The following is an 18,685-nucleotide window of genomic DNA, read 5'->3' as shown; positions in this document are numbered from 1 at the left end:
AGTATGATGGAATGGATGCTGTCTCTGTGCCTATGCTAATATTATACCACCACCTTTATGATCCACATATATTGGCCTCCCGGCGCCTGCAGAGGAGATATCCCTTCATCTTGTCCGTCCTATTTTGAGTGCAGTACCTATTTGGTCTTGGCAATGCCCTGATGAAGCAATGAATGCGAAACGCGTCGGCTTATCCAGGGACCAATAGTCTGCAAAATATATATTCGGATCCAGTAGTGTGGTATTTTGGTACACAGTTATCATACACACACGGACCGGTATATCTTTTATGTACTGTATGTCTTGTCATGTTTTTTATTCTTTTGTAATAAAATGAATATATTTTTTTTATACATACATGAGTGTTGTATTTGTATTCCTGCAACCACCAGTTATGCTGGTATAGTCCCGCTTTCTTGGGTCCTCTCTTGGCCCCTACTACCCCTTGTTTTTTGACCTCTAAAAAAATGTCGCACATCAAAACAAGGGAGTGCTACAACTGACGTAAAAGGTTATTGCCAAAGCCAGGGGGGAGGAAGGGACTCCACAAATTGGAAGTGATCTGGTTATGCTACGCAGGGTGAGTATATGTGGTGTCACACTGTCAAGGACGTGGGTATCCCCCACTAATTCCCACGAGGATCCCGGATGGTCCCTAGAGGGCGTCTGCGGGGAAAGGAAAGTAAGAGTAGAAGAATAAGTGGAACAAAAATCAAAATGGTATATAAATTCTCATATAAAGGGAATTGGTTCATCCCTCTCTTTGGTTATACGTACAATATAATGGCGCTTTTCCACTGCATGGAACCGAAAGGTTCGGCTCGCTTTTGCGTTTTTCCACTGCATGGTACGGTGTTGGAACGGTTCGGTACGGTGCGGTACGGCGGCACTTTTCCACTGCATGGTACGGTGTTGGAACGGTTCGTTACGGTGCGGTACGGCGGCGCTTTTCCACTGCATGGTACGGTGTTGGAACGGTTCGGTACGGCGGCGCTTTTCCACTGCATGGTACGGTGTTGGAACGGTTCGTTACGGTACAGCGGCGCTTTTACACTACATGGCTTGCTTATCAGTACCACCTCGGTTGTGGTTCCAAGAGGGCCATACCGATACCATATCCCACAATCCTTTGCATGCAGCCTGGACTGTTTGTCACTACTAGGCACTGATTGGTCAGAGAATCGTTGTTATCCCAAAGCATTATTATGAGTATTGGTAATTAATGTAAGGGGGGAAAAAAGAGAGAAAAGGAGGGGGGGGGAGGAGAGGGGGGTAGGGAACGTAAGGGAAAAAGAGGGGAACAGAGGAGGATGATGGGAACCCAAGACCAAAAAAAAAAAGAGGACCAGCAGAACCTAAAGAGGTTCCAAAGGAATGGAGCACCTGAGGTGAATGAAGAGGTGATATTTAACCACTTGCCGACCGCCGTCAGTATATTTACTGCGGCAGTCAGCCACTCCTGGGCAAACCGACGTAGGGCTACGTCACTCGCCCAGGAGCCTGTAGGGGGCGAGCAACATTCTCAATGAGCATATTTTTATCCACTTTAAGACCGGAAGATTTACCCCTTTCTGACCAGGCCATATTTTGCGATTCGGCACTGCGTTACTTTAACGCATAATTGCGCGGTTGTGCAAAAGATATTGCGTTTACTAACTACGGGAAAGATATGTCATTTTTTTATTCTTTTTTTTTTTTTTTTTTTTTTTACTAGTAATGGCGGCGATCTGTGATTTTTTTTTTTTTGTGGGACTGAGACATTGCGGCGGACAGATCGGACCCCTAACTGACATTTTTTACACTTTTGGGGTTACCAGTGACATTACTACAGTAATCAGTGCTAAAAATATGCACTGTTACTGTAATAATGACACTGGCAGGGAAGGGGTTAACACTGTGGGTGATCAAGGGGTTAAATGTATGCCTCATGCTTACTGACGTGTGTGGGGGGGAGGGGGGTTCTGTGACACAGAGACAGAGATCGCAGGTTTAGCTATGCTGAATCCTGTGATCTCCTCCGGTCTGTCACCGAGAAGATCCGCCTGTTTTGTTTACACAAGCAGGCGGATCTTCTCACACTTTCCCCGACAATCAGGGAAGAGAGACGGCAATTGTCGCCTCTCCTCCTACGGCCCAACTCCCGCTGTGTCTAAACACAGCAGGAGCGAGCCTACGGTGGTGCGTGTGCGCCGCCGGGACCACTAGGAGTCCAGCGACGTAGGTCTACGTCGCTGGACATAGCGGAGTCGCAGTGCCGCAATAGCAGCACAGTGAGCGGTCTTAAAGCGGTTAATTTAGGCCAATATGTATTTTGCTACATATTTTTGGTAAAAAAAATAAATAAAATAAATTCCAATAAGCGTATAGTGATTGATTGGGATATTTTTTTTTTTTGTTTTTACTAGTAATGGCGGCGAGCAGTGACTTATAGCAGGACTGCGATATTGAGGCGGACAAATTGGACACTAAGGCCCCTTTTACACTTGTGCGACGGACAAATTGGACACTAAAGGCCCGTACACACGTACCGATTGTCGGCCGAAAAGATTCGGCCGACGACCGATTGGCCGATTTTCGGCTTTTTAGTATGACGCTGCCGACAGCGCACTTTCGGCCGAACAGAATCTGTCTTGCAAGCATTAAAATTTTTGTATGCTGACACCAGAACGGCCGGTTGTTCGCCAGTCAGTACAGAATTCGGCCGACAGACAGCAGATTTGCAAGACTGGGCATGCTCAGAAAAGAAAAAACACAGGGAAAGTTAACCATCACATGACATCACTTCTGCAGTCGGCTGTTGTTGGCCGACAAAATTCGTGTGCAGTCTTTTGCACTTTTCAGCGGACACGACAGCCAGGGGACAAAAGACGGCCGATCGTTCGGCCGACGATCGGTACGTGTGTACGGGGCTTTAGGCCCCTTTTACACTTGTGCGACTTGGAACTGCAAAGTTGCACCCAATGATTTCCAGTGAGTACCGTTCATATCTGTGCGACTTCAAAGTAGTCCATGAACTACTTTGGCCTGATGTTGATGCGACTTGGGGGTTCATAGAGCAGCCTTTTTCAACCAGGGTGACCAGGTACCCTGGGGTGCCTTGAGGTTTCTTCAGGGGTGCCTCGGCAAAATGCCTAAAAAATGATCAAAAATTGTATACAAGCCGGCAGCTGGATGAAGCCGGCCTTTTAGTTGCACAAAGCCACGGGTTTTCATAATGCACCATTGCGACTTTCTAGACACCCAAGGACATCATCAGTTAATAAGAAGGATGTCTGTTGCCTCCACGGCATCCTTAATTGACCTGTGCCTCTCCTCTCCTGTGCCTCTCTCCCTCACCCTGGGGGTGACATATGCTCACTGATAGAAGTTGAGGGAGAAGAGAAACATTGTAATACTAGTCAGTACCAGTGTGCAAAAGTGTATTTGCTTTGGAAGAATAAATCGCCTCTAATGCTGGGTGTCCTATGTGTATGGATGTTGCTGCATTATGTAAAGCTATTAGAATAGTTTTTTTACATTTTGGAATGGGGTGCTCATAATTTTAAAGGGCGCCTCGACTCACAAAAAGGTTGAGAAACGCTGCCATAGACCTCAAGCTTACACAAGCATTGCTTCAAGTCCAGTTAAAGTCACAGCAAAGTCACTTTCAAGGTCGCACAAGTGTGAAAGGGGCCTGACACTTTTTGGGGACCATTGACACGAATGCAGTGATCAGTGCTAAAAATATGCACTGTCACTGTACTGACACTGGCAGGGAAGTGTTTAACATCGGGGGGGGGGGGGGGGGCAATTAAAGGGGTTAAATGTGTGCCTAGGTTGTGCTTATTCAGTGTGGGGGAAGGTGATTTGACTAGGGCAGGGGTGTCTAACTCAATTTCATCGTGGGCCGCACCAGCATTATGGTTGCCCTAAAAGGGCCGGTTATATCTGTCAGATTAGATGTCCAGAGCACCCCAGGCTGCTGAGAAGCCTTTCTGCAGCAGCACAGAGAAGCGCAGGATCTTGCAAAGGAGTTCTGTCCTCTCTGCTGCCGACTACTGAGACAAGGTGGTGGCAGAGACAAGGGGGGGGTGCCGCAGCTGCAGGAGAGGTGTGAGGGCCACATGAAATGGCCTGGGGGGGCTGCGTGTTTGACACCTGTGGTCTAGGGGAAGGCAAAGACCTGTGTTCCTGCTTTGCAGAAAAACAGGATCCATGCCTTCCCTACTGACAGAATGGCGATCTGCTTTGCTTACATTGGTAGACTGCTGTTCTGCTTGTGCCCCGAACGTTCGGCGGGTCTATCCGCCATACCCACTGATTGGCTCCCCCTCTGTCCAATCACAGCAGGAGCTGGTCGCCAGCGGTGTGCGTGCGTGACCCAGACCCAGAAATGTACGTGGTCTGGCGCAGAGCGGCCGCCGTGCCGCAGTATATGTACGTGGGGCGGTCGCCAAGTGGTTAAGCAATCTCTGAAAACTCATCTCTTCATGGAAGCCTATCCAACCTCAGCCGGAAAACTGGGCTTCAGCCTTCTCCATCTTCCCCCCCACACCTTTTCTACCACTTGCCCCTCCCTTTTAGATTGTAAGCTCCATGACCAGGGCCCTCCCAATCCTATAAAATTGTCTTGTAACTGTACTATCTACCTTTATTTTTTGCAAACTGTTGGCGCCGTATAATATTATTCATAACCCACTTGCCGACCGCCCCATGCAGATTTACTGCGGCAGGGCGGCTCAGCTGCGCATAACCACGTAGATCTACGTAATTATGTGCACGTGGTCTCGGTGGTGTGCGCGCACCTCCGGAGCCGCGCTCCCGTGTGATTAAACACAGCGGGAGCCAGACTGCGGGAGGAGCGGGCACGATCGCCGCCGGCCTCCCGCAATCTTCAGATAAACTAACAGGAGAGCCGTCTGCCTATGTAAACCAAGCAGGCGGCTCTCCTGTCAGACAGGCACGGTGAGATCGTGTGTCTCAGCTAAGCTGAATCACTGATCTCCATGTGCCTTTCACAGAGATCCCCCCACAGTTAACAACCCCATTTAGGCATACATATAACCCCTTGATCACCCCCAGTAATTAACCCCTTCCCTGCCAGTGTCATTAGTACAGTAACAGTGCATATTATTTAGCACTGATTTCTGTAGTAATGTCACTGGTCCCCCCAAAAGTGTCAAAAATGTCAGGGGACCGATCTGTCCGCCGCAATGTCGCAGTCCTATTACTAATAAAAACAAAAAAAATAAATAAAAAAATCCAAAAACCTATCCCGTATTTTGTAAACGTGTTAACTTTTGCGCAAACCAATTAAAATACGCTTTTTGGGATTTTTTTTTTTTTTTTGCCATTAATATGTAACAGAATAGAAATTGGCCTAAACTGATAATGATAAAAAAAAAAATAGATTTTTAACATTTTTCTATTGGGAAGGTTTTATAGCAGAAAGTAAAAAATATTGTTTTTTTTTTCAAAATTGTCTTTTTTTTTTGTTTGTAGTGCAAAATCTAAAAATCGCATTTTGTAAACGTGATAACGTTTGTGCAAACCAATTAAAATACGCTTTTTGCAATTTTTTTGCCGTTAATATGTAACAGAATACAAATTGGCCTAAACTGATAAAAAACAAAATTTTGATTTTTAACATTTTTTTGGGAATGTTTTATAGGAGAAAGTAAAACATGGCATTTTTTTCAAAATTGTCGCTCTTCTTTTTTTTTTTTTTTTTTTATAGCGCAAAATCCAAAAACTGCACAGGTGATCAAATACCACCAAAAAAAGCTCTATTTGTGGGGAAAAAAAGAACATGAATTGTATTTGGGTAAAGCGTCGCATGACTGCACAATTTTTTGTTAAAGTAACGCAGTGCCGAATCGCAAAAAAAACGGCCTGGTCATTAAGGGGGTAAAACCTTCTGCAACTGAAGTGGTTAATGTCACTGGTTCCCAAAAAGTGTCACTTAGTGTCAGATTTTGTCTGTCGCAAAGTCGCAGTCCAGCTAAAAATCGATGATCACCGCTATTATTAATAAAAACAAAAAAAACCCATCTTTTTGTTATGGAAAACACAAATAAAAACTAAACAAAAAAATAAAAATAAAAAAGACCAAAAATCTATCCCGTAGTTTTTAAGCGCAATAACTTTTGCATAAACCAATTTTCTCTTACGTCCTCCGACAGTCGCCGCCTCTTCATATTCGTCACAATGGGGGTATTAGACTTTGCTTCAAAGGAGTAGCTAGGCAACAGAATATGTTAACATTAAAGCTTTTAACATATCCCACCCTCAAAGGATGGTCCCCTCAGTCAATACCCTCCTACTTCCTGCAACCATATCTCAGTTTCAATGTCTAGCTTGTCAGGAGTAGCTGGTTCTCTCTGTGCTGGGGCTTTTTGCCCCAGCCTCTGTTCTTCTTTTTGGATTTTTGAGTTTTTTCTCTCTCTCTTTACTTAGCTGTTCTTTTTGTCAGCATTAGTTAGTTCTTCTGACGAAGAGGATTATGCGGGCTGGGTCTCGGGCTGATCCCCCTGGTCGCAGGTCGTGGGTCAGTGGCTTCCCAGCCTGCCATCGAGCGTTCAGCCAGGTAACGCTCCTGGCGCAGTGAACAACCCATCCCTGTTCGGTGCAGGGATGATTGGTGAGGTGGCTACCTCACTGGACGATGTGCGGTTTCTTAACCCCCGTTTTGTGCGTTCTGAATGCGACTCTCCCTGCCTCATGTGCAGCGGCTTGTTCGCCTGTGCGGGTTCCCCACGCCATTGAGAGGTAAGTGTATCTATGTGGGGACCTGTATATCGGGGGGGGGTGTCAGTCTGGGACTGTGTAACATGCCCCTGTTCACACTGTTCTGTCTCCCTATCACTCTGCTGCATGCTGTGGGCTGCAAGGGGGGGGGAGCTGTGTGACACTATCTGTGTCAGCCTGTGTGCAGAGCTGTGTGCTGTGGGGCATGTTTTCTGTCATGTTGGGGCACGATACAGCGATCGCTGCGGCGATCTGCCATGTTTTTTTGCATGGATAGTGTTATCTGCATAACTGTATTGTAGGAGCGGCGGTTTCGGCGCCATTTTGCCTGCGCTCGCTCCGGCCGCATATTCTACATGTAGGCGGCCATTTTCTTGTAGCCTTCCATAGGCTTTAATAGAGCGCCCTGGTTTCATCACTTCCTCTTCTCCTGGGTGCACCGATCGAGGCAGCAGCAGCGGCAGGGATCTCCTCAGGTTTTATCCTTCTGTTCTTCCTATATCCATTGCCTGTGTTCAGTTTATTGTCCCTGTGGGGGTCTCATTGTGCTTGTGTGAGGTGCGGTGGGCTGCGCTCGCCGTGCTTGTTAAAGGGGCAGTTAACCCTTTATTCTCCGGCATATTATATTGGGGCAATGGATTCTCAGGAGGGCAAATTTCCTGCCACCTTGGTGGAAAGCCAGGGGTCTGCTGTTTCCCCCCCCAGGGGGGATTTGGCCGCTATAGTGGCTGGCCTTGCTGCTCAGGTGCAGATGCTGGTGGCTGCTCAATCTACTAAAAGACCCAGAGTTTCTATTTCCTCTGATTCTGAGGGTGAAGGTGATGGGGCTGTTATGGCGGGGGTCTCCTTATCGGGGTCCCGTTCCTCCTAGGATCTCGTGGGGTCCGAGGTGGAGGCTGAAGTTGAAGGGGTTGATAATTCTCCCCCTGGCTCGCCTGAAGAGCTTGCAATCATGGATGAACTGATTGCTTCCATAAAGCAAACGCTGTGTTTGCAGGATGAAGTGTGTCCTCCCGCTGCCTTGGCGGCTTATGGGACGCAGAGAAAACGCAGAACACCGCAGGTTTTTCCCTGCACTGATGATTTTCAGCGCGCTGTTAAGGAACAATGGCGCCACTTACGCAAACCTTTTGCTGTACCTAGTAGGTTCAAGCTGCGTTATCCTTTTTCGGCTTCCACTGATGAACGGTGGTGTGTGCCACCCCCGGTGGATCACGCAATTGCGGTTTTAAAAAAATCCACTGCGATTCCTGCAGAGGATTCCCCGGTGTTCCGTGATGCCACGGATAGGAGAATGGAGTCTCTTGCCCGTCATACTTATTCTGTTGCGGGTTCGATGCTAAAAGCTCTGTTTGCCTCTCTTATGGCAGCCCAGGCTGTCGCAAGTTGGACGCAGATGCTTAGGCGCGTCCTAGTGGCTGATTCGGCCTCGCCGACAACACTGGCTATGGTGGATCAAATCCATCAGGGTGTCATGTATCTGTGTGATGCGGACTTGGACTTAGTCCCGTTGGCTGCACGTGTACACAGTGTGGCGGTGTTGTCTCGCCGCCTGGTTTGGTTGAAGTGTTGGTCGGTGGACCAGTCTTCGCGTAAAACCTTAGCCAATCTGCCTTATGATGGGTCTCGCCTTTTTGGGGAGTCCTTGGATGCTTTGATAAAGGGGATCACCGGAGGTAAGTGCACTCTCTTGCCCCATTTCCCCAAGGCTAAGGGAGCTCCTGGGAAGAAGCATGCTAATTTTCGGCCTTCTCAGGGGTCCTTTCGTGCCTTTCGGTCGCACTACAAGGGCAAACCGTTCAACGGTCAAGGCTCTCAAAAGAAGCCCTGGTCTGGGAAACAGAAGTCCGGTCAGTCCGGACCCGCTGCCCATAACAGTGCGGCCTGAAGGGGCGCCCTCACCCAGTTCTGGGGTGGGGGGACGCTTGCTCGGTTTTCTTCAACCCTGGTTGGTCCGCGTGCGGGACCGGTGGGTTCAGGAAATCGTTCGATCTGGTTACAAGATCGAGTTTCTCTCTCGGCCGGAGAGCAGATTCTTTCCCTCACGGGGGTTTTATTCCAATCTGTTCACCGTGCCCAGGAAGGAGGGCAAGGTTCGTCCACTTCTGGACTTGAAGGCTCTAAACCGCTTTGTGCGGGTTCGCAAGTTCCGCATGGAATCCCTGCGGTCGGTGGTGGCTGCCCTGGTTCCGGGGGCATTCATGGCCTCCATCGATTTGAAGGATGCGTACCTTCACATCCCGATCTTCGAGGGTCACCAGAGGTACCTTCGATTCGCCGTTGCGGAGGATCATTACCAGTTCGTGGCGTTACCTTTTGGTCTCGCCTCGGCTCCACGGGTTTTCACCAAGGTGCTTGCACCGGTTCTGGCCTTGTTGAGAGCCCAGGGCATCTCTGTCCTGGGGTATCTGGACGACATTCTGGTTCGGTCTGCGTCCAGCCAGGGTCTGGAAAAGGACCTGTCTGTCACGATGCAAACTCTACAGGAGTTTGGTTGGACGGTAAATTTTCCAAAGTCGACGCTGAGTCCGTCGGTTCATCTTCCCTACCTGGGAATGATCCTGGACTCGGTCCAAGCGAAGGTCTTCCTGCCGGAAGACAAACTCAGGACTCTTCAGGAGGAAGTCAGGTCCCTCAGGGACGTTCCACACTCGTCTCTGCGGGCGTGCATGAGATGTCTGGGATTGATGGTCTTGGCCTTCGAAGCGATTCCCTTCGCCCAGTTTCACACGCGGGGTCTCCAGGCGGAGATCCTGTCCAGGTGGGACGGGCGACCTCACTCTCTGGATCTTCAGATCTCGTTGAGCCATCGCACCAAAAGGGATCTTCTGTGGTGGCTCCAGTCCCCGATGGTATCGGGGGGCAAGTCCTTTCGTCCTGTCTCGTGGACGGTGATCACCACGGATGCCAGCCTGTCGGGCTGGGGTGGTGTTCTGGGCGTTCTGTCCGCCCAGGGAACTTGGTCGGAGGGGGAGTCCTCCCTTCCGATCAACATTTTGGAGTTACGTGCAATAAACCTCTGCCTTCGTCGTTGGACGGACCGGCTGCAGGGCTGTCCGATTCGGGTGCAGATGGACAATGCCACGGCGGTGGCCTACATCAACCACCAAGGGGGCACCAGGAGTGCCCGAGCGGCTCGGGGAAGTGGCCGACATTCTGTCTTGGGCCGAGACTCATGTCCCGGCGATAATGGCAGTTCCCATTCCGGGGGTGGAGAACTGGCAGGCGGACTATCTGAGTCGCCAGACCCTGGATCAGGGGGAATGGTCTCTCCACCCGGCTGTCTTCCAGATGTTGTGCGCGAAGTGGGGTCTGCCAGATGTGGACCTGTTCGCGTCTCGTCTGAACAACAAGGTGAGAAGGTTCGTGGCAAGGACGCGCGACCCTCGGGCAGACGCGTCGGACGCGTTAGTGGTACCGTGGCATCAGTACAAGCTGATGTATGCGTTTCCACCGACTCAGTTGCTATCCAGGTTCCTTCGCAGGTTGCACTCGGAACGCAGCACGGTGATTCTTGTGGCACCGGACTGGCCTCGCCGGTCCTGGTACGCAGACCTCGTGAATCTGGCGGTCTACGCCCCGTGGCGTCTACCTCTTCGAGACGATCTCCTGTCTCAGGGGCCGATATACCATCCTGCTTTACAGTCGCTGGCTTTGACGGCCTGGCTGTTGAGACCGAGGTCCTGAAGGAGAAGGGTCTCTCCCCAGAGGTCGTTCATACATTGGTCAACGCGAGGAAGTCTTCCTCGGGGAAGGTTTACTACCGAACCTGGAAGGCCTATTTTGCCTGGTGTGAGTCCAGGGGGTTTTCACCCCGCACGTACTCGGTTTCTCCAGTGTTGCCCTTCCTTCAGGCAGGTGTCGATCAGCGTTTGGCGCTGGCTACGATCAAGGGTCAGGTGTCTGCGCTGGCCGTTCTTTTTCAACGTCCCGTGGCTTCCAACTCTTTGGTTGGCACTTTTGTTCAGGGAGTGCGGCATCTGGTACCTCCTAGGAGGGATCCTCTGCCCCCTTGGGACTTGAATCTCGTTCTATCTGTGTTACAACGTGTTCCTTTTGAACAGATCAGGGAGATCTCGTTGTCTATGTTGTCCAAAAAGGTCGCCTTTTTGGTTGCGATCACTTCGGCTCGCAGAGTGTCGGAGCTGGCGGCTTTGTCCTGCAAGTCTCCGTATCTGGTTATTCACTTGGATAAGGTGGTCTTGCGACCTAATCCTTCTTTTCTTCCGAAGCGAGTTTCGGAATTCCATCTCAATGAGGATATTGTCTTGCCTTCGCTGTGCGCGAAGCCTAAACATCCGAAAGAGGTGAGGTTGCATTCTTTGGATGTTGTTCGGGCGATTAGGGTTTACCTTAAATCGACTGAGTCTTTTCGAAAGACGGATTCTCTGTTTGTTCTTCCAGAGGGTCCTCGGAAGGGCATGGCGGCGTCGGCCTCTACCATCGCCAAATGGATCAGGCAGACCATTGAACAGGCATATGTCTTGCAGGGGAAAGTTCCCCCTATGCCTGTGAAGGCGCACTCTACTAGATCTCTGAGTACGTCTTGGGCCTGTCGTCATGGGGCTTCTGTGGCCCAGGTGTGTAAGGCGGCGACCTGGTCGACCGTACACACTTTCACAAAATTCTACAAGGTAGATGTTCAGGCATCGGCGGATGCTTCCTTTGGCCGCAAGGTTCTTAGTGCGGCAGTTCCCTAGGGTCCCTTGTTGGGACCCCTGGCTGTTGGGATACGTTTTTTATCCCCTGGTTATTTGTTTTTCCTGGGTTGTTGCTCCTGTTGAGCAAGTTTTTTTCCTGTTGCCCAGCTGGTTTCCTTCCTTTGGTAAGGTTCCTTTCTTTGATGCGGAGACTACGTTGCCTTACGGCGCGGATGCGTTTCCCACCCCTCATGTTTGCACTGCTTTGGGACGTCCCCATTGTGACGAATATGAAGAGGCGGCGACTGTAGGAGGACGTAAGAGAAAACGGAATTTTTGTAAAATCTTACCTGTAAAATTCCTTTCTCTGAGTCCTCCGACAGTCGCCGCCCCCGCCCCTCTTTTGGGGTTTGGTTGTATACTCTACTGCTATTCCACTGAAACTGAGATATGGTTGCAGGAAGTAGGAGGGTATTGACTGAGGGGACCACCCCTTGAGGGTGGGATATGTTAAAAGCTTTAATGTTAACATATTCTGTTGCCTAGCTACTCCTTCGGAGCAAAGTCTAATACCCCCATTGTGACGAATATGAAGAGGCGGCGACTGTCGGAGGACTCAGAGAAAGGAATTTTACAGGTAAGATTTTACAAAAATTCCGTTATTATACGCTTTTTGGGATTTTTTTTGTTTACCAAAAATATGTAGCAGAATACAAATTGGCCTAAACTGATAAAAAAAAAAAAATAGATTTTAAAAATGTTCTTATTGGGAATGTTTTGTAGCAGAAAGTAAAAAATATTGTTTTTTTTCAAAATTGTCTTTTTTTTGTTTGTAGTTCAAAATCTAAAAATCGCACAGGTGATCAAATACCACCAAAAAAAAGCTCTATTTGTGGGGAAAAAAGGACATCAATTTTATTTGGGTACAGCGTGGCACGACCGCACAATATTCAGTTAACCGGTTGCCAACCGCTTACCACATATTTACTGCGGCAGTGTGGCTATCCCAGCCAAACCGATGTAGGGCTACGACGGTCACATGCCTGCAGATAGGGGGCGAGCGCGCGCCACCGCCGGCGTGCTCCCGCCCCCGTTCGTCAGCGGGGAAGCCGATGCAGCGGGCAGGCTGCTCCGATTGCCGTCTTGACACCCGCGATCGTTCCCCGCTGAGAGAGAAGGGCGGTCAGTCGTCATAAACACAGCTGACCGTTCTTCTCCCGGGAATGATCATAGAGCCCCTGTGATCCTTCTATATAGGATCACAGGTCTATATGATCATTTCACAAGCCACGCCCCCCCACAGTTAGAAAACACTCCCCTAGGCTCACATTTAACATCCCACAGTGGTAACCCCTTCCCTGCCAGTGTCATTAGTACAGTAACAGTGCATATTTTTAGCACTGATTACTTTAGTAATGTCACTGGTCCCCCCAAAAGTGACAAAAATGTCAGTTAGAGGTCCAATCTGTCCGCCGTAATGTCGCAGTCCCGCTCAAAATCACAGATCGCCGCCATTACTAGTAAAAAAAAAAACAATAAAAATGACATAAATCAGTTGTTCTTGAGGTTCCTCCCACCCATCTGCTTTTTCCCACATGTTGTTGTGGCATTGGGCACTGTACCCTCCGAGCCCGTCAGCTACTTGGCTGCACCTCCCCACCTAGGCACAGTGTGTGGCTCCCTACCGCTTCCTGGTAATTGCCCACCTTGTTATCCCTTTTCCACGAGCCCTCACATTTTAACTGCAGTTATTGTTTGTTACCAGACCTGGACTATACTCTTCTTATGTGCCGTGTGTCAAACGTTGTTACTATGTTGCATTATTCTTCAATAAAATGTTTGAACAAGAAAAATGACATAAATCTTTCCCCTGGTTTGTAGACGTTATAACTTTTGCGCAAACCAATCAAAATACGCTTATTGCAATTTTTTTTTTTTTTTTTTTACTAAAAATATGTAGCAGAATACAAATTGGCCTACAATGTTAAAAAATTTTGATTTTCAAATTTTTTTTTTTTTTTGAGAATGTTATATAGCAGAATGTGAAAAATATTGTTTTTTTTTTTTTTTTTTCAGAATTGTTGCTCTTTTTTTGTTTATAGCTCAAAAAATAAAAATTGCGGAGGTGATCAAATACCACCAAAAGAAAGCTCTGTTTGTGGGAAAAAAAGTACTTCAATTTTATTTGGGTACAGCGTCGCACGACCCCGCAATTGTCCGTTAACCACTTGCCGACTGATCACAGTATATTTACTGCAGCAGTCAGCCCCTCACAGGCAGAGTGACGTAGGTCTACGTCGCTAGCCTGTTAGGGTCTCAGGAGCGAGCGCGCGCCGCTGGAGGCGCGCTCCCGCGTGGTCACGGACCCCCCCGCACGTGTGACCCGCGGACCCGATCGTCCGCCGGTCACTCGCGATCGTCGGTGGAGAGGGAGAATGGCAGGCGGGTGATGTAAACAAGCCGCCTGTCATTCTCCCCGGTGTAGGAATGATGATCATACGGTTCTACTATGTAGGACCGTTGATCACTGTTCATACATCTCAAGCCGCAGCCAATTACAGTAAGAAGCACGCCCCTAGGGACACACATAGCCCCTCCCTCTAAAAAAAGTTAACCCCTTCACTGCCAGTGTAATTTTACAGTAACAGTGCATATTTATAGCACTGATTACTGTAGAAATGTCACTGGTAACCCAAAAAGTGTCAAAAATGTCAGTCAAGGGTCCGATCTGTTCGCTGCAATGTCGCAGTACCGCAAACAAAATCGCAGATCGCCGCCATTACGCATTAAAAAAAAAACAACAAAAATGACAAAAATCTTTCCCTTTGTTAGTAAACGCGATAACTTTTTCGCAAACCAATCAAAATACGCTTTTTGCGATTTTATTTTACCAAACATATGTAGCAGAAAATAAATTGGCCGAAAATGTTAAAAATTTTTGATTTTTACAATTTTTTTGGGGGGAATTTCATATAAAAAAATGTGAAAAATATTGTTATTTTTGCAAAATTGACGCTCTTTTTTTGTTTATAGCGCATGATCAAAAAATCGTACAGGTGATCAAATACCACCAAAAGAAAGCTCTGTTTGTGGGAAAAAAAGGACATGAAATTCGTTTAGGTACAGCGTCGCACGTCCGCGCAATTGTCCATTAAAGTCACACAGTGCCGAATCGCAAAATAGGCCCTGGTCAGGAAGGGGGGTAAAATCTTCCGGGGCTTAAGTGGTTAAATTAACGCAGTGCCGAATCGCAAAATATGGCCTGGTCATTAAGGGGGGTAAAACCTTCCGGGGGTGAAGTGGTTCAAATTTTTTTATTAGGAATGTTTTACAGTAGAGAGTAAAAAACATTGGTGTTTTTTTTTTTTTTTTTCCAAAATTGTCTTTTTTTGTTTATAGTGCAAAATCCAAAAAAATCGCAGAGGTGATCAAATAACACCAAAAAAAGCTCTATTTGTGGGGGGAAAAAAATATCAATTTGATTTAGATAAAGCGTCGCATGATCACGCAATTGTCCGTTAAAGTAACACAGTGCCGAATCGCAAATTATGGCCTGGTCATTAAGGGGGGGGGGGTAAAACCTTCCAGAGCTGAAGTGGTTAATAACACACCCCCCTATGAAAAAAAACAGCTTTAATAGCAAAGCTTGCCAGGTTTTTTCAGTATCAGAGTGCTTAGTATCAGAGTGCTTAGTATCAGTAGGCTCAGTATCAGAGTGCTCAGTATCAGTAGGCTCAGTATCAGAGTGCTTAGTATCAGTAGGCTCAGTATTAGAGTGTTTAGTATCAGTAGGCTCAGTATTAGAGTGCTTAGTATCAGTAGGCTCAGTATCAGAGTGCTTAGTATCAGTAGGCTCAGTATTAGAGTGCTCAGTATCAGTAGGCTCAGTATCAGAGTGCTTAGTATCAGTAGGCTCAGTATCAGAGTGCTTAGTATCAAAGTGCTCAGTATCAGTAGGCTCAGTATCAGAGTGCTTAGTATCAGAGTGCTCAGTATCAGTAGGCTCAGTATCAGAGTGCTTAGTATTAGTAGGCTCAGTATCAGAGTGCTCTGTATCAGTAGGCTCAGTATCAGAGTGCTTAGTATCAGAGTGCTCAGTATCAGTAGGCTCAGTATCAGAGTGCTTAGTATTAGTAGGCTCAGTATCAGAGTGCTCTGTATCAGTAGGCTCAGTATCAGAGTGCTCTGTATCAGTAGGCTCAGTATCAGAGTGCTCAGTATCAGTAGGCTCAGTATCAGAGTGCTTAGTATCAGTAGGCTCAGTATCAGAGTGCTCAGTATCAGTAGGCTCAGCATCAGAGTGCTTAGTATCAGTAGGCTCAGTATTAGAGTGCTTAGTATCAGTAGGCTCAGTATCAGAGTGCTTCGTATCAGTAGGCTCAGTATCAGAGTGCTCAGCATCAGTAGGCTCAGTATCAGAGTGCTTAGTATCAGTAGGCTCAGTATTAGAGTGCTTAGTATCAGTAGGCTCAGTATTAGAGTGCTTATTATCAGTAGGCTCAGTATCAGAGTGCTTAGTATCAGAAGGCTCTGTATTAGAGTGCTCAGTATCAGTAGGCTCAGTATCAGAGTGCTTAGTATCAGTAGGCTCAGTATCAGAGTGCTCAGTATCAGTAGGCTCAGTATCAGAGTGCTTAGTATCAGTAGGCTCAGTAACAGAGTGCTTAGTATCAGAGTGCTCAGTATCAGTAGGCTCAGTATCAGAGTGTTTAGTATGAGAGTGCTCAGTATCAGTAGGCTCAGTATCAGAATGCTTAGTATCAGTAGGCTCAGTATCAGAGTGCTTAGTATCAGTAGGCTCAGTATCAGAGTGCTCAGTATCAGTAGGCTCAGTATCAGAGTGCTTAGTATCAGTAGGCTAAAGTATTAGAGTGCTTAGTATTAGAGTGCTTAGTATCAGTAGGCTCAGTATCAGAGTGCTTAGTATCAGAGTGCTCAGTATCAGTAGGCTCAGTATCAGAGTGCTCAGTATCAGTAGGCTCAGTATCAGAGTGCTTAGTATCAGTAGGCTCAGTATCAGAGTGCTCATTATCAGTAGGCTCAGTATCAGAGTGCTTAGTATCAGTAGGCTAAAGTATTAGAGTGCTTAGTATTAGTAGGCTCAGTATAAGAGTGCTTAATATCAGTAGGCTCAGTCTTTTTCAGAGCTGGAATTTGGGAGCCCTACATAAGCCCAGTTCAGTGATCTCTTGGAGTGGAGGGAGAGCAGGCATGACTGGGACGACACTCACGAAATTGAGCAAGACCTGGTCCACCTGGTGACCCGGGAGATGGAGCTAGAACAGGGCTACCAGCAGCTGTTCCAATACTATGAGAAGGCTCAGCAGGAGAGCAGCAGGACAGACCCAGAGCCAGACCCATTCAGAGGGGACAAGATGGTAAAGTTTTACTGGGAAGAACCCCAGGTGGCTGGTAGAGATGGGACCGAGGTCTCTCCACCGGTCCTGCAGGGAATTGGGAGCCCAGTCTCCATTCCCCAGCGGCAGTGTAAAGTGCAGGGAGAGGAGAGCAGCGTCCTCCCTCCCCAGCGGCAGGCTGAGTTACAGGGGGCAGAGGTAGTTGTTCCTGCCCCCCAGCAGCAAAGTGATATGCCAGGAAGGCAGTGTGAAGTAAAGGGAGAGGGGAGCAGCGTCATCCCTCCCCAGCGGCTGGCTGAGTTAGAGGGGGCAGAGGTAGTTGTTCCTGCCCCCCAGCAGCAGAGTGATATGCCAGGAAGGCAGTGTGAAGTGCAGGGAGAGGAGAGCAGTGTCCTCCTTCCCCAGCGGCAGTGTGATTTTTTGGGAATTGGGAGCCCAGTCTCCATTCCCCAGCGGGAGATAAAGCAGGGAATTGGGAGCCCAGTCTCCATTCCCCAGCGGCAGTGTGATGTGCTGGGAATTGGGAGCCCAGTCTCCAGTCCCCAGCGGCAGAGTATCCAGCAGGGAATAGAGAGCCCAGTCTCCTTTCCCCAGCAGAAGATCTCTGTATTGGGAGGAGAGACAGTCGGTCTCCCTCCACAAAGACTGGAAGAATGTATGGGAGAGGAGATTGTTACCACCTCTCCCCAGCAGCAGATCATTAATGGGCAGAGTGTTCTATCGGGAGAGGAGCTTGTTACCCCCTCTCCCCAGCGGCAGCTTAATGTACCAGGGGGAGACTGTAAGCCCCCCACTGGTGCAGATGGGACCGTGGTCTCTGCACTTACCACACAGGGGGTAGGGATGGTCGGTCCTACTCCCCCACGACAGAGCTGTGTATCCAAGGGGGAGACAGTCAGTCTCCAGCCACCAGGCTCCAACCAGACTACTCCGGTGGTAGTGCTGGCACCAGGACAGAGTACCGCTGGTCTCTGCCCACTCAGCAACCCACCAAGGCAGCCTACCAGTCCCCTACACAGCCGTGGTGAGGCACCTGGACATGGACAAGTTTCTCCTCTAACCAGGTGTAGTAACCATTTATTGTGGGTGGGCCGTACTGTTTTTTCTGCTTTGTGGGTGGGCTGCTGGACTAACAAGGGCACTGACCGGCAGGAGGTCAGGTACCCTGTTAGTCTTTTTGGAAAGGGGGAGAGATGTGACGAGACCAATCTCGCCACTGGGCGTTGGAGAAGCCTGGTTGCTCGCCTCCTGCAATGTGACTATGGACCCTCTCATCAGCCCATGCTAAACATAAACACCATGGCAATTTGACTGTGTTTGTGGCATCTGAGCGCTGTTTGGATATGTTGAGCGCTCAGATCCAGGCTATCGGGGGAAGGGTTGAATGTGGGGGTTCTGTTCAGTAGACTGGGAGTTATGCATTTTTGTGTCTTTTTGGGTTTCTCTAACCATGTGGATAATGGAGTCTTGCCTCTATCTTGGAAGCTAAACATTCTTCCTGTAAACTGTAAGGCACAGGAACAGTGGCGGCCCGTGCATAGGGGGCGCCAGGGCGCCGCCCCCCCTAAAAAAAAGAAAAAAAAAAAGACAAAAAGAACAATAAAGTTCGGAAAAAAAAAATCGGTTCGCCGGCCAATGTGGTGGCTAAAGGGGGGGTGGCTGCCTTCTGGGGGCGTAACCTGGGCGCAGGAAAGAGCGCTTGGCCACCCCCACCTTCGTGATATCCTGGCTGTGATTGGTCCAGTCTCCAGCCTGGACCAATCATCATCCAGGATATCGCTGACGTCGCAATGGGGGCGGTGCCGGTGCGTGCGTCAGTCACTCACCGTCACCGCCGCTCAGAGAAGAGGAGAGGCCGCCCGCCGGTTCCCGCCGCGGAGACGAGGGAGAAGGACCCGCCGCAGAAGAGGAGGAAGAAGCTGAGCCGCGCCGCCGCCAGGTAAGTTTGAAGGGAGCACGCAC

General features: G+C 48.8%; 1 protein-coding gene across 1 annotated transcript in view; it reads right to left on the bottom strand.

Annotated features, from left to right (window-relative positions):
- Positions 1-18,685, bottom strand: part of NUMA1 (nuclear mitotic apparatus protein 1) — a gene marked incomplete at its 5' end in the record, with an annotated part of 135,223 nt that overhangs the window by 105,749 nt on the left and 10,789 nt on the right. Inside the window, 1 exon segment of the mRNA XM_082248294.1 lies at positions 15,017-16,224. Coding sequence (XP_082104420.1) covers positions 15,017-16,224 — 1,208 coding nt within the window.

This window comes from Pelophylax lessonae (genome assembly GCF_965119305.1).
Source record: "Pelophylax lessonae genome assembly, chromosome: 2".
In the NCBI taxonomy this organism is placed as follows: domain Eukaryota; kingdom Metazoa; phylum Chordata; class Amphibia; order Anura; family Ranidae; genus Pelophylax; species Pelophylax lessonae.
Note: the sequence above shows the minus strand (reverse complement) of the source record. Positions and strands in the feature narration are given on the sequence as shown.